We start from the raw sequence: 19,588 nt of genomic DNA, 5'->3' as shown, positions 1-19,588 counted from the left end.
CTAAGTGATATTTTCAGAATAATAAAAGTAAAGCTCTATTTTTTTGGTTAACTTAAGACCTGAATTGTGAATTATTTTCTACGGTATATGACAAAGTTTTTTTGACTAATTGACAGGTTTGCTAAAGGTCGAACTGCAAGGTATTCAATAAGTTGGTTATTTTAGCTTTTGCATGTACATATTTGCCATGTTTTTAAACACTGTTATCATGAAGTGCCAATTAAGTTTTTATAAAAGTCCTCAATTTCATTTTCAAAATAGATGTTTTTATAACAAAAAAATGCATTGAACTACAATCAGCATATTTTACAGGTTGCTACTGATATTGGTCGCTAACAGCACTTAAAAGTTGATAGAATGAGAAACTGTGTATTTTTGAAATGAATAAAGTGTCTTTTGTGGCTTGAACATTATTTCAGATGGTTTCAATCACTACAGTATAAGGCTGCATTGGCAGTATAGCTTGTGTTTTGTTTACATCTTTTGTTGAAGTGTTGCTCATTAAAAGCTATAGAAAAGCAATAAACTAAGAAATTACATTCAGAAACCATCTAACCTATTTTTTCAAGATATTTGTATAATCAATATCACTAAAATGTGCCTAAACTTTATCATGACTGCTATGTGCTCAACTACTCATATAAGTTTTATCCCTAACAGTTAACAATCCACAACTCCCAATGTAATACTTTATGCCTCACATGCTTATGTTAAAACAACTGCTATTGTCTTTGATGCTAACATCAACTGCTACTAGATTCCAACACTATCCAAGGTGTAGTCTACTAGTCTAGTGATCTTTTTATGAGCATTGAGCAAGGTATTGAAGATAATTACTATAAGGAAAGAATCGACCTCTGCTAGTGGGTACAGAACTGAATTTGGTTAATGTTGAAAGCGTGATAGCTATTTGTCATGCATTAAAATATTTGTTATCACATTTAGACTGAGGTTAAGTTGACATGAAGGCAAGCAAACTTATTGCATCTTCTTCAAAACATGTGGCAATATAATTTCCTGATTTTTTTTTGTCAATACTGTATTATATTTATTATTTCTATATTTGCTACATCTTTTAATTTTTTATGTTATTTTACAGTATATATATTTGATTTGCTAGCTTACTCAAATTTATATTTGAAAGTTTGACGTGCTTTGCTATGTTTTCCTTAAAGTTGTGCAAAGCTTTTGTGGGAAATATATACATCATTTGAAAAGACCATGTCTACAATTCAAAATGCAAATAGTCTGTTAACCTCACTGAGTACCACAAATCATGGTGGTAAACGAGTTATTAGCCATGCTGCAAATCAGAGTGTAAGACCATACAGTACAAACCAAGAATATCTGTATGCCATGCGAGAAGACCTTAGCGAATGGCTGAAGGTTAGTTAATGTTTTTGTACAGTTTTTCTGTAGCACTGTTTGTCAGTGTTTGTCTGTTGAAAACATCTGCGTAATAGAATGTTGGTTCCACACTGCTCCAGAACATGTGGTTGTATCTTGGAAGAGGTTTAACAGGCTACCAAAATAATACAAGTAGCTGACTCGATGACTACATGTCTTTGCTGCTTTCAGTAGTTTGTTGTGTTACGTATGCAAACACAGTGTACTGTATGCATAGGCGCCGACTTTTCAAAAAACCTTGGGGGGCGAGAAAGGTGATGACGTCATAACCATAACGCTATTTTACTCAAATAAAGTAGTCTTTGATTAAGCTTAGTGTCTTGTTTATATTGACACCTAGGTCGCAAACCGAATTTATTAGAACCGCTGCTGGAAACGATTAGTTTTACGCATGCAGTACGCCTAGTCGTAAAAATTTTGATATTATTAGCTCATAATTGGAACAGTTGGAAAACAAGCCGATTCATTTCCTTTTCGTGCGAGTAAATAACAACGATCAAGACAGTGAAGTTATCGAAATAAAACGCAAAAAATCATGATCTCAAGCAGAGTGGAAACCCGCTATCAGTTTTATTAATCTTGTTTCGCTCGTTTTGCTAATTACTTACCTACAAAGCGTTAACAACGGCGAAGTGTTTTCTCTTCTGTTTTTTTTTATCGAAAGTCTTTATAGTCTTTTATTGAATACCGTATATACTCGAGTATAGGTCGAGATTTTCGCAGGTGATTTTCACCTCAAAAAGACAGGTGCAACTTGTACGGGTCTGCTACTATTCGGTGACTCCGATTCGGTGAGTTCCTAACTTCTAACCCCTAATCCTAAAACGGCAATGATAATTAGGCTACGGTACCCAATAATTTAAAAAAAAATTGAAAAAATCCCCCATTAAGGGATCGGACTCACCGAAACGGGCCATTCCGAACTTATACACGGGACAAGCTGTTGTCCCCAGCTCGGCAGTTTTCAAAATGAACGCATTTTTGCTGCGGCAAAATAATTGCCGACGTAGATTACGGATTGTGAAATGGCGTCGGCCGAAGTAAAGTTTTGAATACGTTTTTTTGCGTAGATTCAAACTTAATTTTCAAATTTAATGATTCCTTGTCAATTCTAAACTTTATGCACTTTTGAACAATATGCAAAGCTCACGAAACAAAACAGCAAAAGGAGCTGTTTTAAGAGATCAATTTTTTTATTTTTGCGTGTAGGATATAATCGTTTTTATTACGTAACATTCCATGATCGTTGAAGTCGATGTCACACCTTAGCGGCCGCATAAAATGATGTCAGGTTGGCTAGGCTAGGTGATATTAGCGGTAAGAGACGTCGTTCATGCAGGCAATATCTGCGACCAAGACCATTAAACACCGTTTTTTTATCGGTTTTCGATTTAATTCTCACAATTGCGAACAAAACAATGTGTTCTGTTGAATCATAATTGATCTCACAGCGGGAAGACCTCGTTGAAAATAGCGCGTCTAATTTAGTTGGTTTACTTAATATTGCCGTGAATAGTTACGTGACTATTCCAGCAGCGTAAGTTACTCTACCCTCTACTTTGAAATTTCCATACCGTATGATTTTCAAGCTGTATTTACGTAATTGTTGGTTGTGTCGTAGTTTCAACTCGGTAAAGTTTGCTAAAATCGATTTCATGTTTGAAGTCACAAAAAATCTAACGGACGTTTGGATTACTCGTGAAATGAGAAAAAACGTTCAACCTCGCATTCGCTATTTCACTACCACGCGTTTTGACTTTAAAGTTGCTCCTCACGCGCGGGAAGATGCGCCGTGCGCATCTCAGTAGTAGTTCACGTTCCAGAGAAAGCCATGCGATCAGCTGCTGTTTTGGGGGCAAGATCTTTCTCCTGATGTTTCACGAGTGTAGATACAAACGATTTATTTTAGCCTGATGCTGCGGGTTGGCTGTGGTAGTAGCGGTCACTCGTCATTTCACATTAGTACGGAACTGTGTTTCGAAATCGAGACAAGAGCAGCGTAGGCTGTTTTTCGCTTTCGGCATTCTTTAAGTCCGTTTAAATGATCTAAATCTCTTGCGAAGTATTTTTTCTTTGAAACACCACGTGTAGTAGCCATTTTTGTTGCCCCTTAACCATAAATTTACGGGGGGCGCCGCCCTCCGGCCCCCCCGGAAGTCGGCGCGTATGACTGTATGTTGTTCCAATAAACACAAAGTAAATTATTGTTATAATGTTGAGTGATAATCAGTGAAAAAAATGACTTATTGTACCCGCCACCCAGCCGATAACGATCTAGGTTTACAGTTATTACAACAATGATATGTTTTAGGCCACTTGATAAATCATTTCTTTTAAAGAATTTTATGACTTGATTTTTTTTTGAAAACTTTTGAAAATTAGTTGTATTTTACAAAATGTTTGTCATTGTTATTAACATACTATGATATATATAAATATTGTAAATAATGATATATTTTATAAAGCTTTTTCAATGTTATTGCTGTCAAGGAAAACATGTAACATGTTCTGCTTTGAGTTGTAGTTGTAGTGTTTATTGTTTTGCTTAACGATCATTGATTACATAAAAAATCCTCCTTCAAGGTGCACACAAGACATTGGTTTCACAGGTTATATGTATGAAAGGCCTTCGGCTCTATTGCTCGTGTAGTGTATAACCATTATGTTGAAGTCTATAAACATAACACAAAGCATCATCATGCTTTTTTATTTTTGTGATGTAACATAGTGGACGTATAAAAATTGAGAGACTGTTCACCAGGTAATAATAGGAAATCAATAACATGATACGCTTTTTTTATGTACAATATGTTGAACTATCACAAGGTATTTTTGGCGGTAATGTGCATTTATTCCGACGTTGTCAATTATTTTTTTTGTCATATTATAGTGGTAAAAAAATACGTTAAGGTAAATCTGGACTGAGTTGAGTGCAGCTTTCAAAGTTTTTGAGCTTAATACTTGTTTGGTCAAATATCAGGTAAAAATTATTGTTTTTGCATTTGTAGCTGTTACAGCTTGACCAGGGATTAATTTATTGCAGTACATTTGATTGCATGTATAATAGATAAATAAATGGTGAGGTTTCAGACACAAATCAAAACTTGTCTTATTTACAGGGACTTTATGCAGTGGATATAGACGTTGCAAACTTCTTTAAAGTTTTGGAAACAGGCGTTTTGCTGTGTAGGCATGCCAATAACATCACTACCTGTGCGGATTATATAAGAAAGAACAACATCCAAGTGCCATGGAAATCTGCCCTTAAATTTCCAACAAAAATGATTACTTTTAATCAGGTAGGTCGTAATTCATCAGTGCTGATTGTTGTGGGCACATTAATCATCTGATAGTTAAAGTTGTAGGATTGTGCTTTGTTTACTGTTGATTCTATAATGTAAAGCAATGTTGTTGTCATCTTTTGGTGAAATGTTTGCTTTGTTGTATCACAGACATAAAAAACAAGTCAACATCGCTGAGTTGAACATTTCTTTGAATTAACAGCAAAACTCAAAACTATTTTGTATTTCTGCTTAAATGAAACGTCTAAATTCTGCTGTGCTGCGTTTATGCGCTAATTTTGATGCCTTAACTGTGTAAATCATACTGCTTGGTACGGACTGTCCCATTTTTATAGTTATTTTAAAGGTTAATAAAGATCTAATCTAAAAATAAACAGCTCCTAACCTAGATACTAAACTCATGTTCAGCACACAAACGTTTCGAAAACTATACAGCTGCCTTCAGCTTCAGTGCTATAAATGTAAGTAATCCTGATGCCTGTTAAATATATTTGATGGATTTTTATTTTTATATAACCAGCACCGGCATCCAGTTTGCCGAGTTATATATAGGAGAGGTATGTTTTGTTTCAGGGGCGGTATGTGCGGGCAAGCAGTTTTTTCGCTCGTGATAACGTCGCAAACTTCATTGATTGGTGCCGGAATGAACTGGATATATCTGACGCAGTTATGTTCGAAACAAATGACTTGGTTCTCAAACGCAATGAAAAGCATGTTATTTTGTGTTTACTTGAGGTATGAAAAAAAGGCGTTTGATTATCATACTGCAATCCGTTGAAAATTGGTTGCAAACATCTCTAGAATTATACTTTTGTAAGGTACTATTGGTTACACTCTCACAGTGTGATAAGTTTCACCAGTGATAAAGTTTTCGTGATAATGCATTGAACATGCACTTTAAGTCTAAACTGTTTTAAGGTTGCTAGAAGAGGAAGTAAGTTTGGAGTACCAGCTCCAGTTCTTATCCAAATGGAAGAAGAAATAGATGAGGAAATTGAAATGGAAAAAGCTGCCAAGGAATACAACAAGCCACCACCAGGGCCGCCCAAACAGAAAGTCACCTGTGACTTCAAGTCTTTGGATGAAATGGTAAGATTCGTTATTTAGTAGAACTTTGAAAACTTTTTCATACCGTAAGTTTATTTTCAAAGGATTTTGCAGTGAAAACTAGTTGATGTTTTGAGTTTCACGGGTTACAGAAACAGATTTGCCATGGCGGTAAAATGGTGGGACAATGAGTTACTCACTGGATTACAGTTGGACGAAGCAATATAGTTCAAGTTTAACCAGCTTTTTTTTAGCCAGTATCTTCAAATATAACTAAATATTCGCAATCAGTTGTTGTTTGATGTTGTTAGAATGATGATTTTTTTCTAGCAAACCAAATTTGAGTTTGCCCATTTGGTCAGCTTGCAGAAACCACCTTTGTGACATTTATTCTACGTCACTCTGCGTTAAAAGGACAATTTTGCTAGCTGACATGTATCAAGAGTTCTTTAAACTTTAATTCGTCTGGGACCAGTACTAGGCGGATTATACTGGATAATCTTGCCCAGGGTTTTGTTCTGTCCAGATAATGACTTCAAAAGCATTCTTTTGTGTTAGTTGTTCAATGGTAGATAAATCGTAGTCTATCACAATTATTAAAGAATGCGATTTACGAGCTTTTGAACTTTGTAATGTAAGAATGATAACAACACTTTTTGCTATTCTTTGCATTTTACATGGTATTTTGAAAACTTTTTCATACCGTAAGTTTTTTTTCAAAGCATTTTGCAGTGAAAACTAGTTGATGTTTTAAGTTTCACGGGTTACAGAAACAGATTGCCATGGCGGTAAAATGGTGGGACAGTGGGTTACTCACTGGATTACAGTTGGACGAAGCAACTATTTCTGTATCTTGGTCTTATTGGGTGAAATTATTCGTAATTGGGTGTGACTAAAACTAAACAATGGCAGTCCGGTAGCCTACCAGGCATATCACACTGAAGTTTTTGGTTATTGTAAGAATTTCTGCGTTTGGCTTCAGCCGCATGTGGTAGCTACACGTCTTTCATTGGGATGAACTTGCTGTTTACCGATGTAACTTGAACAGGCTTCACATAAAACTAGTATGCACAGCACCTGTCATACCCGCGTCTTATGCGTTTGCACATCACAGTCATCAATAAATAACGAGCTATTGTGTGACGCTATAGAAACAATGAATGGGACGTTATTTTTGCATCTCAAGTCTCGACTACTCGTCGTAAATGTGTCTGTACTTCTGGTCATATTTGCATTGAGGGTTTGTACTCGACTACAGCTTGAGTTTAACAAGAACTGTTGTCGATGCTTGGTTGCTGTATTGACATACAGAGCTTGATTAATTCTGTTTTGGCATTTGTTGCACATCCTGCGGTAATCCGTCTCGGTTTTAGGTCGTCACAATTCGTGACTAATTGAACAGAATACATAACATATAATCGAATCTATCATATTTCAGCTGGTAAAGTTGGTCCTTTTTACATTGATTTAAAGTCTACAAACGTTCAACCAATGTAAAATGAACAATTTTTTCTATGTGGGACATGAATATAACATACTCTATTTCCAATTCTATTTCTGTCGGATGAACTGAATTGTCTACAACCAGTTGTTCTGTATTCATATGGTTAATATAACAAATGAACACACGATATTGTAAACACAAGGGTAACTGCCCATCTTTTATTGACAGCATACTTTGGCTCCAAACAGCTCTAACGATAATAGTACGCTAGGTGTGTGTATGATATCATATTTTACGTAATATTTATGTTAAAAAGGTTACAATTCACGTGGTGTGGACACGTTTTGTCGCACGTTGTACAGAAATAGTTATTGGTGATATAATTTAGACTTTTCTATGTTTTCTTGAAAGAGAGTGCTCAATGTGTTTGATTTGCATTTCGCAATCAGCATTTGTGATTTACTGCTGTTTGATAACGCACTACTTGGACAGTGTACAGTACACTCTGCGAAAGACCCAGGTGTACTTACTTTTATGAGAGAACTTTCTAATTTTATGAGGGAACTTTCTACTACAGCTATGATACATTAACAAATGTCACATTCTTGAATGTCGATAACGCCTGAGCTCCTTGTTTGCTTTTCATTTGTTTATCACATATTTTCTCAAAATTTTTTGAGACTGGGGGCACGAGTACCCCAGTGTTACCCGAAGAAAATTGTTGTAGTGACTACTGACTAGTGGGTGGGTACACGAGCAAGTTTTACGTAGTATTTGCACTTAAATTGTTTCTCGTGCCAGACTTCCAGTTGAACATAATCTACCCGTGTGTCTTTTACCACTTCCCAGAATTGATCTACTTGTGAAATAGCGCCAACCATATCTACAGTGTGAAGGGATAATTGAAATACGGTAGTTAAAGTTACTTTTAGAATTTTGTATACTCAATCATGTACATATTCCATTGAATTGTTTTTAAAGGCTTCCCTACTCACATAGGGTCATCGCAAGGATACGCAAAAGGTTTGATAACCCTTTTTTAGCAGGTTGACTTCTACAGTTATCGTGGTGTAAAACGAATCGGATAAGAATAGATCTTTCATTTTTAAAGGTTCAATACATTCTTGGGATGTGCACTTGTCCTAGTCAATTTCCAATGACTAGAGTTTCCGATGGAAAATACAAAGTCGGCGACTCGGAAAACCTTATTTTTATGCGGGTGAGCAACTTCTGCATTGAGGCCATTGTATTGTAAAGCTTGAGCAAATTTTAATGCTACAAATCGGTGCATATGAACTTTAAAAACCCGTTATGGACTAAGAAAAACATTGTATCAGTACGTAGGCTACTCATGCTACTAGAACTAATTTATTTTAATTTGAAGTTACCAGAAATGTTATCTGTATGGTTATAACTTTTTGTTCATTAGATCTTGCGTCAACATGTTATGGTAAGAGTCGGTGGCGGATGGGACACGTTGGAACATTATCTAAACAAACACGACCCATGCCGCTGCCTGAAGCACAAATCAGATCGGGCCGTCACACCAAGGTATGCCCCTCATGCTGAAGCGACAATGCGAAACATTGGGTTGTGGCTTCCCAGAGCAAAATCCCTCATTTTGACATTGATTCAACGCCTGCAGACGATGAATCAATGTAAAAATGGGGGATTTTGCTGTCTGAGTTGTGCATACGAAACTTTTAAAGTGTGAGGAAAGCATTTGTATTTTGTTGTAATTTTGGGACGTGTCTGATAAAACTCTGGTTTCTGCAACAAAATCTGCGTTTTTATGAAATGAATTTCAACTTCAAAAAATTTTCAATACAGAACCAGCCGCAGCCAAAGCACTGCCACATCGCCAAGGCAACAGCCACAGCGTCAGTACCAACGTTCCCTGACTTCTGCAGGGACACCTTTGAGATCTTCTGCTCCACCCTCCAGCACTCGGTTTGCGGCTTCGGGCAGAATGTCGCGAAGTATGTGACCCTTGTGCTGTTTAAAACAATGCTATTTTAGAACTGCTTTACAGTTTTTACAGCTAATATTCCAAACGTTACATTCATGTAAGCAGTTTTTTTTTTTTTGTGAAAACAAGCATAACCCTAACAGTATTTTTTTTTTCAATTCAATCAAGAAAAAGTTAACTTTTTGGAGATTTTTAAAACTGTAAACATTTTTGAAGCTTTTCAAAAAGTTAAAATCTATGTCACCCAAGGTACAACTAATTTATCGGAATTGGTGCCTCACGGAAAAACTCCGCCAAAGCATCGACGCTCAGCTTCCCAGTCACGAAATTCAAGCACAACGTCTGATACTTCGAGTTCAGACAAGAGGTCAGTCGAAATTTGTTGAATGTCGTTCGAGGAATCAATTGAAATTGAAACCCTTTCTTCGGTGTGTGAAATCCTTGCCATTTAACCCCGGCTTATTCTTCGCGTTATGTTAATCGTGTTTCTCTTGTGTTGAAAACAGCGACCTTTGCCAAGTATCAAAATTCCTTGTATCCAGACGGTGGCTGACAGCTCAACCGCAGATATGTGTTTATTGCATTATTTTGACTGTGATAAAACTCCGAACGATAACATTCAAATTGCCTGACTTTCTTTAATAATAGTTTTTGTCTCATCGTGTTAGGGTCTCGAAGAAGGTAGCTGTTGTTTAAGCATCGACACGCCAATGAACAATGAAATGAATAGGACTGCATGTAAAAAGAAAAAATAAACGATGAACTATGCAATGTCTCGTTTTAATGCAAAGTTTTTTTCTTGACTTTGTTTCAAAAGAAATGGAATTTCGTTTCATTTTGAACTCGAAACAAAACGCACATCAAATATTTGTCAACTCTTCTGGCTCACGAGTGTTTAGCACAAAAATTGTTAGAAGTTTTTTTCCTTTCTATAAAATATTATACTTTGTTTTAATTTTATATCGCAAGACCAATATTAGATGTGTTTTGTGTTTCGATCAAAAAGAATGTCCAAACAGCCAGTGCAGACGAAACTTGACTGTGTTTGAAACATACTTGAGTAGTTAGTCGGTAAGTGAGATGCGCGTATGTGGGCAACATCGCCTCAAAACTCACCACAATTCAGTGCAATTTTTATATCTGACCATCACAGCAAAGATAGTGCGTGCCAACCCAGACAGCAAATCAGTCGTTTTTTGCATTGGTTCAACGTCTGCAGACGTTGAATGCAATTGTAAAAAACGTTGTAAAAATGAAGGATTTGTTGTTTAGAAATACAGAAGAGGTTTAGAAAACGATGTACTTGTCCAGATTATTTTGTAATAAAGTAAAGGTGGTTTTCATATCAGGTGAACATTGCATATCAAGTATTAAAAAAATACTAAAGCTTCCTCTTTGTGATTCTTTTCAGACCGTCACCTTCAAGACATTCACATGACGTGCAAAGAAATGTGGCGAAAAATTCCCAAAGCAAGAAGGATAGATTAAGTTTGCAATCCAACGTCTTTGACAGGTGCCCTGTGCCTTTTGTTTCCCTGGTCAGCAAGTCAATGTTTTTTGTTCGTTTTTTCAACGTCTGTATACGTTGAATCAATGTAAAATCTGACTAATCTGGTGGTTGTGCACCGAGCAGCCTAGTGTCGCTATTCACTTCCCCAGCCAGCAAACGTCTGCAGACGTTGAATAAATGCAAAAATGTCTAATTTACTGGCTGATTTGCGACGGAAAGCGCCGCGTGATAACTTCAAAAGTTGTTCAAATTCATGATACTTTTCACAATTTGCTGTTTGTTTTAAACGCAAAATGGTCGTTGCTTCAGTACCCACTTGTTCAACATAGTATATTAACGAGATATAACAAGATAAAACTGGATGTAACTAGATGATTGTGGTGAGATGACAGTGTCTTACTTATCATGCTACTGGACGCTGGTTTTCTTGATATTTATAAGCGATTGTTTCCAGATTAAGTCGCCCGAAGAGCACACCACCTATCAGAGGCTCCACCTCTATCCATCAGGACGACCAGTTGCTTGTACAGCGCAATAAGAAAGGTTCACACCAAGTACAACGGACGTCCACTCCGAGGTAGTGTAAACGTTATCAACTGTAGGGGCATACCCATGGGTGGGACAAAAGCGGTCGTTTTTTGCATACGACTATGCATTTTGCTTGCTTGCTTGCTATTTTGCAACTTGTTTCAATCGTGGGAGATGACTCAGATCGGAATGTTGGATACTTGTGTGTTCTTCTGCCATTGCAAATAAACGCTAAAAACTCCTTTTTGTTACTGTATTTATCGTGATACAACCGGGGTTGTTGTTTGTCTGAACGAATTGACCTCCTTACTTATGTTCATCTGTAGAAGCAAAATTTCAAATTTTACCAACTTTGTGCATTGTGTTCTTTGTTATTGATAACGAGGCTAACGATTAGATGCTGTCTGACAATCTTATGGTGCTGTTCTGAACAACATTTATGCTCTGGGATTGTGCATCATATAAAACTAATCCAATAGACACCCATCCTCTCCTCGCGAGAATCATGCTTAAAGAAATAAATTAAAACAAGATATAACAAGAAAAACACATTTCATCGTTTTTTTTTTGGTTTTGCTTGTCAGAAAGTTTCATATAACGAATATTCATCCACCACTTTTGCATCACTCAGGACATCACGGACCGAGAACGAAAGATCTCGAACTCGATCTTCAGATAATGGTGATCTCAGAAGCGTAAGTTTTCATTGGAGAGTGGGCTGAGATTAAATTTTGCGTAACAGTTGTTTTTGAGCTTATAGAAAAACTCTCTTTCCCTTTCATGAGTTCCATATATAATCCGGAGTTTGCGAATTGTTGAAAAATTGCAATTTAAAGCTTTTCTCCGTATTAACGATGCTGCTGGTGAAGCGAAATTTTCAAGGGAAGTTTTTCTGGCTTAAAATTATGCAATTTTCTCATTTAGCTACCGCTACATTTTACTCAAATTGCACTTTCTGCAGCATCTTTTCTTGACTGTTTGTGAAAGAGCAGAAAAAAACTGTCAAGGCGCTTGTCATTTGTCATTTCAATTGCATTTGTCATTTCAATTGCTGAGTTTGTTATGACTTGAATGATGTGCAACAGAAATCCTCAGTAATTCTTTCAACGTCAAACCGAAACGAAGAACAATTCTCCAGGGCAATGACACCGAGACAAAGAAGAAGTTTACAAGCAAATCAAAGTTAGTTTGAAACGGACTAAAGCGTTGAAACTTTTCTTTTTATGGTTATGTTTACTTTAATTACATTCTATTTTGTCATTGCGTTGATTCAAAAAGGCGACTTGTTGAAATTTGCATAGCTTTTTGGACATTGATTAATGTACAGTTTCAAGTCATTTCATCAGATATTTCTTTTCAGATCAGTCTTCCAGACCCAGCACAGCAAGAAGCACTGGGTATGTAGACATTGTCGGGCAAACCCTACCTTTTCTAATAGAAATTCAGTGAAAATTCTCTAGGTTTAGACCTTCTTTGAAGGTTTGGCGTTTAAAACCATCAGATTTCAACAAATCTCGTGTGAAAAATCGGATTATGAGTCATTTAACGATGAAACTTCAAAGAGAATTTTTTCGAGGTGATTGCAGTCAGCATCCAGCCATGGATGCCAGTCTGTAAACTAACCACTCAACGATTCGGGGTGTCGATCTCAAATAACAACTATATCCCAGTCAGCAAATGTTTCTGTTTGCACATTGTCTGAAAGCCTGTAGTCAACGTTAAGTCGTAGTCAACGTTGACGATTGACTGTAAAGAGCAAGAATTAAGTAACTGATTTCGTGGCATCAATGCAACTGTCCACCTTACTTGCTGTTGCAGGCCTCGAAGTAAATCCATGACTCGTCTAACGGTTTCCACTGATCATGGCGTGCTGCAAGCTTTTGAGAAGGAATCCTTCGACAACAGACGCTCAGTCCAACACAATGCCACCAAGTACCCACCAAGACAAGCTAGTGTGGACAGCTCTCTGGATGTAAGTCGTTTCTTTCTTGTGCATTGACGTATTCTATTAAGTTTGTGATTCAATTTTGTCGACTGTATTGAAAACAATGTTGCCTTTTGCTTTTTTGTTGTGATATGTTTTCAATAATTGTCTAGCCTCTGTTGACTTGCGCTGCACGTTGCTCCATCAGCAAGTCAGCTAATTATATTCTAGTGTTTTGAACCCTTAAGAAGGATTGACAGTCGCAGTCAATTTGCAAGAATGGAATTAAGTTTTCACTAATCTGACTGTATGAAGCAATTGTTATCCTTATATTTCCCTATTTTGTATTGATTTGTAACTTCCCAGAGAGCAAAGGCCGTCATTGTACATTGATTCAACGCCTGCAGACGTTGAATCAATGTAAACATGATTAACTCTTATTATCCAAACACTTTAATCAAAGATTGTTAAAATTCACTGTAAAAGGTACTTTCTTTAATTCCTCTTCTCTGGTTTAATGAAAATCTGTTGATAAAGAGTTGGGCTTTCTTTTTCTTGTAAACGCACAGAAACAGTTCGAACTTCGGAATGTTGTTTCAATAAACGTAAAATTGTGATTATTGTCAAAGCAGAGGTATGTGACTTGCTCGAGCATGACCCAACAATTGTTCCTACCATTGTGTGGTCTGTTTGTAATATAGCGTTTAGATTTTAATATTTACCACTTCTTTACACGGTTTGACTAAGTTGACTTATTGCTTGTTGATTGTACTTGCCTAGCTGAAAAATAAAACGTTTTTCATCAATCCAACTTCAACTGACGTTAGATAGATGTAAAAGTGAAGGTTCTCGTGACAGATTTACGACGGAGCTTGGGTATTTGTAAAGCAAATAATCCAGTACGTAGTAATCCCCTTTGTTCATATAATGACGTGTGGGGCGCCATTGTCAGGTTACACGACTTCACAAGTTTAAGGAGGGCTAAACATTGAAGCAGGCAGTTGGTTGATATTTGGTCAACATTACAGTTTATCCGGCCAGGCAACTGATGCCGTTGTTGTAACACTAAATTTGTCATTTGGACGTTGAAACAACGTGATATTGTGTTAACTTTTAAGTGAAACTTATACGCATTGCTTTTCGCTTGGTACAGGGCATCACGGTAGTGACTTTGTGTGTGAGTTTGTAAGTGGTTGACAGTGTAAAGTTTATTTTATAAAACGTGATATTCCTTGAGAATATGCCCCACAAGTTTGGTACAGAAGCGTATAATGTAATTAAAATTTCAAAAGATAAAATGTTTAAATTTCATGTTCTTGTTTCAATTTGCATCACACCACATTGCTTCTATGTCATTTTTTCAAATTTGTTTCATACCGGTGCTGAATAAAAATCAACGCTTCTGCATGCAAAACAATCATCCGTCTTCAAAACGTGTTTTAACGTTGATATACAGTTTTTCAAACTCATCTTATACTTTTCAGTCTCAGCGGTTGCTATCCTATACCAGCTCAGAAGACAGCGAAGTAGCCTTGCACATGCAAGCAGCCAATGAACCGGAACCGAAAGCAAGTCGACCCCCACCGAGTTCTTATAATTCCTTCTCTCTGCCGAGGCCTAGAAAAGAGAAGTACGTTGTTTCTCACCTTACTTAATTATACAATCAAGGTTTATTTTTGGTTGGTTTTAACTGGTTAGTTTAGAAGTTTTTCAAGTTTAGTAGTCTCAGTGAAAAACACGCAGTGTTTCGTTGGTGGCATTCAATTGGTGTATTGAGAGACGTACAAAACAGTACAACAGTATGTGTATGATCATTTTTTTCAATACACAAACACAATAAATTTGAATAGTCTGTTAATCCAGCTTGTGTTAGAAATCGAACCGGTTTATTCCGGTTATGAACGATGTTGCTACAGTTGCCGATTTACAAAGTTTTGGCTCGTGTGTTTGATGTCATTGGTTGTCTGCGTGCAGTGTGTCGTAAGAGGACCTCACATCTCTAAACTTTAGTTATTCTTTATTCAGTCTATTTGTTCTGTATTGTGATGGGTATTTCTTGTTCAATCCAAGTCATTATGTGCTCAGGAATTGTTTTGCTGACCGTTGAACTGCATAGAAACACTTCCATCATAGTAATCTTTGGCTAACATGGAATGAATATAAAAGATGATCTCTTTAAATCATAAATTTAAAGTTTTTCATTGATTTGATGCCATCTGACGTCGCTTTTATGCAAAAGCGACCGTGTTTGAGTTAAAGAATTACAGAGCTACATAAATTGCGCAGTCATGGGCAAACACGAGCTAATATCCTTCAAACAAAATTGCGAAAATCTTTTCTTGAAATCTTGGCCGCTGGTGTCATGTGTCTTTGTCTTATTCTGTCCAGTTCAAACTAATCTTAGATTGTCAATAATTTAACGGAAAGCTACTGTCTGCTAACGTTGACATCATGATGTTACGACTTGCGTTTAGACATGAACCCAACCTTGATGTCATCTTTTCGTTGAAAGTTATGTTTTTAAATATTCCTTTCACAAGCAAGCTGAATGGACGGAATAATATTGAATGGTTTAGTCTTTGCAGTTATCTTTTTAAGCATTCAAATTTTTATTTATGCTAATTCTGATGCATTTAAATGTTGAACTAACGTGAAACTGACTGCAGTTGTCAACCGATTGGATGATTCATACAATGGCAGTTAAATTATTCATGCATGTGTGGGCACTGCGTAAATATACACACTTTGTTTTCAGGAAAGAACAATACGATAGACCGACTCGTATCCCCACCCCTGTTTCTTTTAATATGACTTTGCCCACAAGCAGAAGTCTTGATTTTTACCAAGAGAAAATGCCGCTCGAAAAGTCTAAGAGACCAACTGTGGTGTCGGATGAAATTATTCAACAGATTACCAAAGCTGAACAGAAGAAACTAGCGATGAACGGGAACGGTCAAGTTAATGGCGGAGGCCCCCCTTCCTCTCCCATGGACATTCGCCAGCCACGAACGGCGATACCTTTTGATAAACTGAACCTCTTGTTGAACTCAGGAAAATTTAACTTTGATAACGACGACAAGTCTAACGGGTTAACGAGTCCAGAAATCCGAGTTTCACAGCACTTAGACTCCACATCTCTGCACTCGTCCGGTTACCCAGACAACGGATCACAGCGCAATTCCAAATCCACTTTTGCTCCTATTGAAAACCGGCCCAAGAAAGACTTACAGCGCCAGTTTGCGATTTTCGACGAAGTTTTTGCGTCCACCCGATCACATCATGATATCGGGAGTCAGCCCGTCAAAGCGCGGGGTTTTGAGGCTCCTGTTAACGGCGAAATAAAGTCACACCACCCTGGCCATCGCGGAGCCAGCGATTCTAACGTAAACTCTCCTTTGCCGGCCAATCTTTTGAAAACTTCTAACAATAATTTCCGTGAGCCGTATTGGGTCTGAAGTGCACTTGCGCATCAACAACTTTTATTGTAATGTAATCTAAGAGCTAGATCTTTAACTCACGTAAAATTACATCCATTTTCATGAGAATGTAAGCATCTTTAACAGTTTGACATGATTTTTTTCTTCATTCTAATCTTCTCGTTGTGTCTACGTTGCAATTTTATGCTTTTTTTATCATCAGCAAGAACATTATATTCATATGTTTTGTAGAGACATCCCCAGACAGCAAATCTGTCAGTTTTTTTTTTACGTTGATCGCAACGTCTGCAGACGTTGAATCAAAGTATAAAACCGACAGATTTGATGTGTAGGCCAATGCAAAAAGTGGCGTAGATGATTATTTTGTTGCTGTGTTATATCCTTTTTTTTATGTCTCCCTTTTTTTGTGTCCCCCTTTTAAAAACGAATACGATAACAAGCCACTGTACGTTTAATGATTCATATAATATATATTTGTTTATTTCAATAATTGCAATACGTAGGAGCAGAATTTACAACAGTTTGGCGTTCTTAGAGAATGAATTTAAATGTATAAATTGTAATTTTGCATTATTTTCAATTTTTAAATAGCTTTAGTGTTGATCTTTAATTTCTTAAAGGGATCTTTTCACTCCTAAGTCTGAACATGAACGGGATGTTTTCTCGCACGCAATTCCACTTGTATTTCCACTAGGTTTCTTTTATTCTTTAGATTACATTTTGACTTGGACGCTAAAACGCTAAAACTAAAACATATTTAATTATTTATCCAATATTTTTGCACCTTTTAGTTTGGATTAATTTGTATTAAAACTATGCGTTGTCTATCAGCTTAGTGCTCGACTAGCAAAAGTTGTTTGTTTATTGCAGATGATTCAATGCCCGGAAAGTAAAATCCATCATTTTTACATTGATTCAACGTCTGGAGACGTTGAATCAATGTAAAAATGACGGATTTTCTGTCTGAAGATGCACACTGTGCTTCACAATTTCATATCTCGCCTTCGTGTTTCATTTACTCTAGGTCTGGCAACGTTTTATTTATGTCAAAATCTCGTGTTCTGCAACCAACTGTCAGTTTTTTAAGTTGATTCAACGTTTACAGACGTTGAACTGTTGTAAAAAGAGACTGATTTGCAGGATAGCCAGTCACTTATCTGTTTCTAGCTTGCACAGACCTCCGTTGACTTTTATGATGTCATCATCAAATGATGTAATTAGATCGTAACAATGAATTTGAATCAAGAGGAAACCTTTGTCGTCATTGTGACGTTTTTTTGACAAATATCGCAAGTCTTTACACAGTCGAGGATGGTGAACAATTTCCAAGTTTATTGTGGTTTTCTTGTATTGTTTCAATTGTATGCTTCGGTGCCTTTTATACCCGCACACGCTTTATTCTGCTTGTAGTCATTTGCAGCGCTTAAAGATAACGAAGGTTAACAAGTCATATAAATAGCTTCTGTTTTAATGCAAGTGTTGCTTATGTTATAATAGCTCACTCTTCATTAATTTTGATTTTTATTGCCTGGTGTCCAGGCAGGAAATTGGTATCTTTTTACATCTGAAAACGTTGAATCGACGCAAAACGGACTTGATTTTTCTAGCGTTGTAGTACAACCCTGCAATTCGCTCGCTGATGCAACAGAGCAGTCACACGCATAGGTTCTCATTATTCCAGCGCATTCCCTGTTTTTGCACCATGTATTGTATTTCTTCACAAGTTGTTTGCTTCACATCGTCGGCTGCAAGAAGGTGCTTTCTATTACTTTGAGACTTTACAATTTCATTGACGTTCCAGCGACTTTAAATTATCATTTTTATTTTTTTTTGTTTCAAGATCTTCAGTATACCGTCTGTTATTCCACAAGCGCAACTGTGTAGTTGTAACGCGAAAACACGTGGATTTTGTTTTCAATAATTTTTTTCTTGTGCATGTTCAAATTACCCACCCAGTATTGTAAATAGTACATTTTTGAATCAAGTAGATTGTTCGCGTTTGCGCATGTTTTTTAAGCTGTCGTCATTTTAACGTTAATTCAACATTGTGAGTACAACTGGATAACAGTTTCAACGATAAGTATTTGGAAGATTAAGGTGGGTTTACACTTATTTGAAAGAAGTTTCTAATTTTCCATATGATGTAGTTCTCCCTTCGTTGTGCCCGGCCACTGTGAAAGACAATCCCAGGTGCCAGAAGTTGCCTTGTTACATCGTTTCAATGTCGCTAGACGTTGAAATCATGCAAAAAGGCAACTCTTCCAGCTGGTATGCTTACAATTGTTGGATCGTATTACAAATTGATTGTATTGAATTTAACCGTGGGAAACTTTCGTACCCTTAAATCCAAGGTATTTAAGTTATGAAGAGATACTAAGCGACTAAGTTATATTGTTCCAATGTATAACAGTCGTCACAGTTATGACAGTTATATATCAGTATATATAACAATATAGCAGTTATAACTGTTCCAACGAGCGAAAACTAGTATCACTGCAAGAGCTTGTAAGACAATTTTTCTTCATATTTCAGTCTTGAACCGCTAAACATTCTGAAGCATCCCATTAGTGGTAGTTTCATTAAGCTTTTTTGTACGTTTAGCTGGTGATTTTTCCGCCAGTTTTTGGAAGCATTGAAAAACAGTTTATTGTCTGTGAAATGAAATCTGTAGGAAATTTTGACCACGGTTATTACTTTGCCGATGCATTTATTATGTGATTTTCAAAAAAAGTGATTATTTTCTTGATAATCATCGTCGCTCCTGTCTCGGTTGAAAGATGAAAGAGATGCAAGCATTGTCGATATTGTTCCAACTTGTAGTTATCAATGAAGCTTTGAATGTTTATAAGGGCTCCCTGTTGAGGTAATGCTGCAGCATTGCAAATGCCTCTCTCGGTTTGTCTGCCGGCACCATGTGTCCAGCGCCCTAGACAAAAGAGAAACCACGTAAAATTAAGTTGGTCGCTCGTTTTTGAAGGATTTCAAAAAACCAATATACTTCAGCAGCAGTACGTTTTAAT

At 36.8% G+C, this 19,588-nt stretch overlaps 2 protein-coding genes across 2 annotated transcripts in view; one reads left to right on the top strand and one right to left on the bottom strand.

Moving 5' to 3' along the window:
- The first annotated feature begins 1,221 nt into the window (after positions 1-1,221).
- LOC145783990 (uncharacterized) lies at positions 1,222-19,368 on the top strand. Its single transcript, XM_082595750.1, has 16 exons — positions 1,222-1,386; positions 4,527-4,706; positions 5,283-5,444; positions 5,628-5,798; positions 8,312-8,419; positions 8,630-8,790; positions 9,031-9,179; positions 9,419-9,536; positions 10,581-10,682; positions 11,134-11,256; positions 11,839-11,902; positions 12,293-12,389; positions 12,568-12,604; positions 13,026-13,179; positions 14,424-14,761; positions 15,887-19,368. Exons 1-16 carry the CDS (start codon positions 1,222-1,224, stop codon positions 16,584-16,586), a joined length of 2,829 nt encoding a protein of 942 aa, XP_082451876.1. The 3' UTR covers positions 16,587-19,368.
- LOC145784471 (lysosomal protective protein-like) overlaps positions 18,557-19,588 on the bottom strand; it is a 16,742-nt gene continuing 15,710 nt past the window's right edge. Inside the window, exon 11 of the mRNA XM_082596292.1 lies at positions 18,557-19,494. Within this exon, the coding sequence (XP_082452418.1) occupies positions 19,411-19,494 (84 nt within the window). The 3' untranslated portion in view covers positions 18,557-19,410. The remainder of the gene's footprint in view (positions 19,495-19,588) is intronic.

This window comes from Aplidium turbinatum, chromosome 15 (genome assembly GCF_918807975.1).
Source record: "Aplidium turbinatum chromosome 15, kaAplTurb1.1, whole genome shotgun sequence".
NCBI classification, from domain to species: Eukaryota; Metazoa; Chordata; class Ascidiacea; order Aplousobranchia; family Polyclinidae; genus Aplidium; species Aplidium turbinatum.
The sequence above is the reverse complement of the archived record's forward strand: the minus strand, read 5'-3'. Positions and strand labels throughout refer to the sequence as shown.